Raw genomic sequence first — 8740 nt, forward strand, 5'->3', positions numbered from 1 at the left:
TTCTGTCTCAGTACACAGACACAGTTTCTCTCTCTCACACACACTTTCTGTCTCACATACACAGACACAGTTTCTCTCTCTCTCTCTCACACACACACCTTCTGTCTCACATACACAGACAGTTTCTCTCTCTCTCACACACACTTTCAGTCTCACATACACAGACACAGTTTCTCTCTCTCTCTCTCACACACACTTTCTGTCTCACATACACAGACACAGTTTCTCTCTCTCTCTCTCACACACACACACACTTTCTGTCTCACATGCACAGACACAGTTTCTCTCTCTCTCTCTCACACACACACGCACACTTTCTGTCTCACATACACAGACACAGTTTCTCTCTCTCACACACACACACACTTTCTGTCTCACATACACAGACACAGTTTCTCTCACTCTCTCACACACACACACTTTCTGTCTCACATACACAGACACAGTTTCTCCCTCTCTCTCACACGCACGCTATCTGTCTCACATACACAGACACAGTTTCTCTATCTCTCTCACACACACTTTCTGTCTAACATACACAGACACAGTTTCTCTCTGTCTCACACACACACACACACACACACACTTTCGGTCTCACATACACAGACACAGTTTCTCTCTCTCTCTCTCACACACACACTTTCTGTCTCACATATACAGACACAGTTTCTCTCTTTCTCTCTCTCTCTCTCACACACACACGTTCTGTCTCAGATACACAGACATCGTTTCTCACTCTCTCTCTCTCTCTCTCACACACACTTTCTGTCTCACGTACACAGACACAGTTTCTCTCTCTCTCACACACACACACTTTCTGTCTCACATACACAGACAGTTTCTCTCTCTCACACACACCTTCTGTCTCACATACACAGACACAGATTCTCTCCCTCTCTCACCCACTTTCTGTCTCACATACACAGACACAGTTTCTCTCTCTCTCACACACACACACTTTCTGTCTCACATACACAGACAGTTTCTCTCTCTCACACACACCTTCTGTCTCACATACACAGACACAGATTCTCTCTCTCTCTCTCTCACACACTTTCTGTCTCACATACACAGACACAGTTTCTCTTTCTCTCTCTCTCTCACACACACAACTTCTGTCTCACATGCACAGACACAGTTTCTCTCTCTCTCACACAAACACACACACTTTCTGTCTCACTTACACAGACACAGTTTCTCTCTCTCTCTCTCACACACACATACAGTTACTGTCTCACATACACAGACACAGTTTCTCTCTCTCTCTCCCACACACACTTTCTGTCTCACATACACAGACACAGTTTTTCTCTCTCTGTCACACAAACACACACATTCTGTCTCACATGCACAGACACAGTTTCTCTCTCTCTCTCTCACACACACACTTTCTGTGTCACACACACAAACACAGTTTCTCTGTCTCTCTCTCACACACACACACACACTTTCTGTCTCACATACAAAGACACAGTTTCTCTCTCTCTCACACACACACACTTTCTGTCTCACTTACACAGACACAGTTTCTCTCTCTCTCTCACACACACACTTTCTGTCACACATACAAAGACACAGTTTGTCTCTGTCTCTCACACACACACTTCCTGTCTCACAAACACAGACACAGTTTCTCTCTCTCTCTCTCACACACACACACACACACACACACACCTTCAGTCTCACAAACATAGACAAAGTTTCTCTCTCTCTCACACACACACACACTTTCTGTCTCGCATACACAGACACAGTTTCTCTCTCTCTCTCACACACACACACTTTCTGTCGCACATACACAAACACAGTTTCTCTCTCTCGCACACACACTTTCTGTCTCACATACACAAACACAGTTTCTCTCTCTCTCACACAAACACACACTTTCCGTCACACATACACAGACACAGTTTCTCTCTCTCTCTCTCACGCACACTTTCTGTCTCACATTCACAGACAAGTTTCTCTCTCTCTCACACACACACACTTTCTGTCTCACATACACAGAGACAGTTTCTCTCTCTCACTCACAACACACACACTTTCTGTCTCACATGCACAGACACAGTTTCTCTCTCTCTCTCACAAACACACACTTTCCGTCACACATACACAGACACAGTTTCTCTCTCTCTCACACAAACACACACTTTCCGTCACACATACACAGACACAGTTTCTCTCTCTCTCTCTCACACACACACACACACTTTCTGTCTCACATACAAAGACGCAGTTTGTCTCTCTCTCGCACACACACTTTCTGTTTCACATACAGACATAGTTTCTCTCTCTCACACACACACACTTTCTGTCTCACATACACAGACACAGTTTCTCTTTCTCTCTCTCTCTCACACACACAACTTCTGTCTCACATGCACAGACACAGTTTCTCTCTCTCTCACACACACTTTCTGTATCACATACACAGACACAGTTTCTCTCTGTCTCTCTCTCTCACACACACACTTTCTGTCTCAGTACACAGACACAGTTTCTCTCTCTCACACACACTTTCTGTCTCACATACACAGACACAGTTTCTCTCTCTCTCTCACACACACACACCTTCTGTCTCACATACACAGACAGTTTCTCTCTCTCTCACACACACTTTCAGTCTCACATACACAGACACAGTTTCTCTCTCTCTCTCTCACACACACTTTCTGTCTCACATACACAGACACAGTTTCTCTCTCTCTCTCTCACACACACACACACTTTCTGTCTCACATGCACAGACACAGTTTCTCTCTCTCTCTCTCACACACACACGCACACTTTCTGTCTCACATACACAGACACAGTTTCTCTCTCTCACACACACACACACTTTCTGTCTCACATACACAGACACAGTTTCTCTCACTCTCTCACACACACACACTTTCTGTCTCACATACACAGACACAGTTTCTCCCTCTCTCTCACACGCACGCTATCTGTCTCACATACACAGACACAGTTTCTCTATCTCTCTCACACACACTTTCTGTCTAACATACACAGACACAGTTTCTCTCTGTCTCACACACACACACACACACACACACTTTCGGTCTCACATACACAGACACAGTTTCTCTCTCTCTCTCTCACACACACACTTTCTGTCTCACATATACAGACACAGTTTCTCTCTTTCTCTCTCTCTCTCTCACACACACACGTTCTGTCTCAGATACACAGACATCGTTTCTCACTCTCTCTCTCTCTCTCTCACACACACTTTCTGTCTCACGTATACAGACACAGTTTCTCTCTCTCTCACACACACACACTTTCTGTCTCACATACACAGACAGTTTCTCTCTCTCACACACACCTTCTGTCTCACATACACAGACACAGATTCTCTCTCTCTCTCACCCACTTTCTGTCTCACATACACAGACACAGTTTCTCTCTCTCTCACACACACACACTTTCTGTCTCACATACACAGACAGTTTCTCTCTCTCACACACACCTTCTGTCTCACATACACAGACACAGATTCTCTCTCTCTCTCTCTCACACACTTTCTGTCTCACATACACAGACACAGTTTCTCTCTCTCTCTCTCTCTCTCTCTCACACACTTTCTGTCTCAGATACACAGACACAGTTTCTCTCTCTCTCTCTCTCTCACACACTTTCTGTCTCACATGCAAAGACACAGATTCTCTCTCTCTCTCACACACACACTTTCTGTCTCACATACACCGACACAGTTTCTCTCTCTCTCTCTCTCTCACACACACTTTCTGTCTCACATACACAGACACAGATTCTCTCTCTCTCTCTCTCACACACACTTTCAGTCTCACATACACAGACACAGTTTCTCTCTCTCTCTCTCTGTCTCACACACAATTTCTGTCTCACATACACAGACACAGATTCTCTCTATCTCTGTCTCTCTCTCTCACACACTTTCTGTCTCACATACACAGACACAGTTTCTCTCTCTCACACGCACACAGCTTCTGTCTCACATACACAGACACAGTTTCTCTCTCTCGCACACACACTTTCTGTCTCACATACACAGACACAGTTTCTCTCTCTCTCACACAAACACACACTTTCCGTCACACATACACAGACACAGTTTCTCTCTCTCTCTCTCACGCACACTTTCTGTCTCACATACACAGACAAGTTTCTCTCTCTCACTCACAACACACACACTTTCTGTCTCACATGCACAGACACAGTTTCTCTCTCTCTCTCACACACACTTTCTGTCTCACGTACACAGGCACAGTTTCTCTCTCTCTCACACACACACTTTCTGTCTAAAATACACAAACACAGTTTTTCTCTCTCTCACACACACACTTTCTGTCTAACATACACAGACACAGTTGCTCTCTTCTCTCTCTCACACACACACCTTCTGTCTCACATACACAGTTTCTCTCTCTCTCTCACACACACACACACTTTCTGTCTCACATACACAGACACAGTTTCTCCCTCTCTCTCACACACACACTATCTGTCTCACATACACAGACACAGTTTCTCTCTCTCTCTCACACACACTTTCTGTCTAACATACACAGACACAGTTTCTCTCTCTTACACACACACACACTTTCTGTCTCACATACACAGACACAGTTTCTCTCTCTCTCTCTCACACACACACACTTTCTGTCTCACATACACAGACACAGTTTCTCTCTCTCTCTCTCACACACACACTTTCTGTCTCACATATACAGACACAGTTTCTCTCTTTCTCTCTCTCTCACACACACACGTTCTGTCTCAGATACACAGACATCGTTTCTCACTCTCTCTCTCTCTCACACACACTTTCTGTCTCACGTACACAGACACAGTTTCTCTCTCTCTCTCTCACACACACACACACACACACACTTTCTGTCTCACATACATGGACACAGTTTCTCTCTCTCTCTCACACACACACACACGCACACACTTTCTGTCTCACATACACAGACACAGTTTCTCTCTCTCTCACACACACACACTTTCTGTCTCACATACACAGACACAGTTTCTCTCTCTGTCACACACACACACTTTCTGTCTCACATACACAGATAGTTTCTCTCTCTCTCACACACACTTTCAGTCTCACATATACAGGCACAGTTTCTCCCTCTCTCTCACGCACACACACTTTCTGTCTCACATACACAGACACAGTTTCTCTCTCTCTCTCTCTCTCACACACACTTTCTGTCTCACATACACAGACACAGATTCTCTCTCTCTCTCTCTCTCACACACACACTTTCTGTCTCACAGACACAGACACAGTTTCTCTCTCTCTCTCTCACACACACACACTTTCTGTCTCACATACACAGACACAGTTTCTCTCTCTCTCTCACACACACTTTCTGTCTCACATACTCAGACACAGTTTCTCTCTCTCTCTCTCACACACACACACTTTCTGTCTCACATGCACAGACACAGTTTCTCTCTCTCTCTCACACACACTTTCTGTCTCACATACACAGACAGATTCTCTCTCTCTCTCTCTCTCACACACACTTTCTGTCTCACATACACAGACACAGTTTCTCTCTCTCACACACACACACTTTCTGTCTCACATACACAGACACAGATTCTCTCTCTCTCTCTCACACACACACGTTGTGTCTCACATACACAGACATAGTTTCTCACTCTCTCTCACACACTTTCTGTCTCACGTACACAGACACAGTTTCTCTCTCTCTCACACACACACTTTCTGTCTCACATACACAGACACACTTTCTGTCTCACATACACAGACACACTTTCTGTCTCACGTACACAGACACAGTTTTTCTCTCTCACACACACACACCTTCTGTCTCACATTCACAGACACAGTTTCTCTCTCTCTCTCACACACACACACACCGTCTGTCTCACATACACAGACACAGATTCTCTCTCTCTCTCACACACACACACACACCGTCTGTCTCACATACACAGACACAGTTTCTCTCTCTCTCTCACACACACACACACTTTCTGTCTCACATACACAGACACAGTTTCTCTCTCTCTCTCACACACACACTTTCTGTCTCACATACACAGACACAGTTTCTCTCTCTCTCTCACACACACACACTTTCTGTCTCACATACACAGTCACAGTTTCTTCTCTCTCACACACACACTTTCTGTCTCACGTACACAGACACAGTTCCTCTCTCCCTCTCACACACACACTTTCTGTCTCACATACACAGCCAGTTTCTCTCTCTGTCTCTCTCACACACACACACTTTCTGTCTCCCATACACAGACACAGTTTCTCTCTCTCTCTCTCTCACACACACACACTTTCTGTCTCACATACACAGACACAGATTCTCTCTCTCTCTCTCACACACACACGTTGTGTCTCACATACACAGACATAGTTTCTCACTCTCTCTCACACACTTTCTGTCTCACGTACACAGACACAGTTTCTCTCTCTCTCACACACACACTTTCTGTCTCACATACACAGACACACTTTCTGTCTCACATACACAGACACACTTTCTGTCTCACGTACACAGACACAGTTTTTCTCTCTCACACACACACACCTTCTGTCTCACATTCACAGACACAGTTTCTCTCTCTCTCTCACACACACACACACCGTCTGTCTCACATACACAGACACAGATTCTCTCTCTCTCTCACACACACACACACACCGTCTGTCTCACATACACAGACACAGTTTCTCTCTCTCTCTCACACACACACACACTTTCTGTCTCACATACACAGACACAGTTTCTCTCTCTCTCTCACACACACACTTTCTGTCTCACATACACAGACACAGTTTCTCTCTCTCTCTCACACACACACACTTTCTGTCTCACATACACAGTCACAGTTTCTTCTCTCTCACACACACACTTTCTGTCTCACGTACACAGACACAGTTCCTCTCTCCCTCTCACACACACACTTTCTGTCTCACATACACAGCCAGTTTCTCTCTCTGTCTCTCTCACACACACACACTTTCTGTCTCCCATACACAGACACAGTTTCTCTCTCTCTCTCTCACACACACACACACTTTCTGTCTCACATACACAGACACAGTTTCTCTCTCTCTCACACACACACACTTTCTGTCTCACATACACAGACACAGTTTCTCTCTCTCTCTCTCACACACACACACACTTTCTGTCTCACATACACATACACAGTTTCTCTCTCTCGCTCTCTCACACACACACACTTTCTGTCTCAGATACACATACACAGTTTCTCTCTCTCTCTCTCACACACACACACACTTTCTGTCTCACATACACAGACACAGTTTCTCTCTCTCTCACACACACACACTTTCTGTCTCACATACACAGACACAGTTTCTCTCTCTCTCTCTCTCACACACACACACTTTCTGTCTCACATGCACAGACACAGTTTCTCTCTCTCTCACACACACACTTTCTGTCTCACATACACAGACACAGTTTCTCTCTCTTACCCAGCTGCTTCAGAAGCTCCTCAAAGTTCTCACTGCTCTTCATTTTCCAATTCCCGCTGAAGTTCTTGGCCATCTCTCCAGCAGGTACGGAATTCCGGGATAGTACCTTCAACTTCACTGACTCGGCTTCTCTGTATCTGTCCGGCACTCCCCTCTCTCCTTATCCCTCTCTCTGCCTGACCCTGCTTCTCTCTCTCTCCGTTCCTCTGTCTCCCTCTTTCTGTCTCTCTCTCTCTCTTTGTTTCACCCTGTGTCTCTCTCTACCTCTCCCTCTCTAACTCTGTATCTCTCGCTCTCTCCCCCTCCCTCTCTCTCTCTGCCGTGACACTGTTTTCTCCTTCTGTAACTGTCTCTGTCTCTCTGTTGCTCCTTTTCCCTTTCAGTCACTTTATTTCTCTCTCTGTCTCTTTCCCACTGTCTTTCTTTCACCGTCTGCCACTCTCTCCTTCTCTCTCTCTCTCTCTCTCTCTGCCTGTCTCTGTTGATCCCTTTCCCTCTTTGTCCCTGTCTCTGTCTCTGTCTCTCTCTCTCTGTTCTCCCTCTTTACCTGTCTCCACTTACCTCTTTCCCTCCCTCCTCCTCTATCTGTCTCTCCCTCTCTCTTGACACTGTGTTCTCTCCCTCCCTTTCTCTCTCTCTCTCCCTCCCTCTCTCTGACACTCTGTGTTCTCTCCCTCCCTTTCTCTCTCTCTCTCTCCCTCCCTCTCTCTGACACTCTGTGTTCTCTCCCTCCCTTTCTCTCTCTCTCTCTCTCTCTCTCTCTCTCAATTCCTCTCCAATGAGTAACACTGCTCCAATTTCCAAACCTTTTTAAGTGGACCGTCTGAGAAAATCTGTCCCTGCGGAGTTTGAGGAGGAGTTATCGTCAGGGGTGGAGAATACGTGCATGTGTGTGTGTGTGAGCTGCAGAGAGCTTTTGATTTCAAAAAAACAGTTCCCTCGTTGGATTTCTGCCATTTATTGCCCCCTCCCAAGTGCCCGCCTCCACTTGAGAAGGTTTGGGGGGTGGGGGGAGGTGTTTGAGTCGCTCCATTTCCCTCCACCCCCCCTTTCCCCAATATGGGGTAGGGACACAGGGAGGGCATTCCACGATCCTGACCCCGAAGGGATGGCCGATATAGTTCAGAACGGTGATGGGGGGTGGAGAGCTCAGAGGGGAACTTGCAGAGGCGGGGGGGGTGGGGAGATGGTGGTCCTCAATGTATCTGCTGCCCATCGCCCCACTCCCCCACATCCCCCACCCCCACC

General features: G+C 46.0%; 1 protein-coding gene across 1 annotated transcript in view; it reads right to left on the reverse strand.

Moving 5' to 3' along the window:
- Positions 1-8345, reverse strand: part of LOC140472691 (cellular retinoic acid-binding protein 2-like) — a 109069-nt gene extending 100724 nt beyond the window's left edge. The window contains exon 1 of the mRNA XM_072567514.1: positions 7493-8345. Within this exon, the coding sequence (XP_072423615.1) occupies positions 7493-7565 (73 nt within the window). The 5' untranslated portion in view covers positions 7566-8345. The remainder of the gene's footprint in view (positions 1-7492) is intronic.
- Between the last annotated feature and the right edge of the window lie 395 nt (positions 8346-8740).

This window comes from Chiloscyllium punctatum, unplaced genomic scaffold (genome assembly GCF_047496795.1).
Source record: "Chiloscyllium punctatum isolate Juve2018m unplaced genomic scaffold, sChiPun1.3 scaffold_426, whole genome shotgun sequence".
NCBI lineage: Eukaryota > Metazoa > Chordata > Chondrichthyes > Orectolobiformes > Hemiscylliidae > Chiloscyllium > Chiloscyllium punctatum.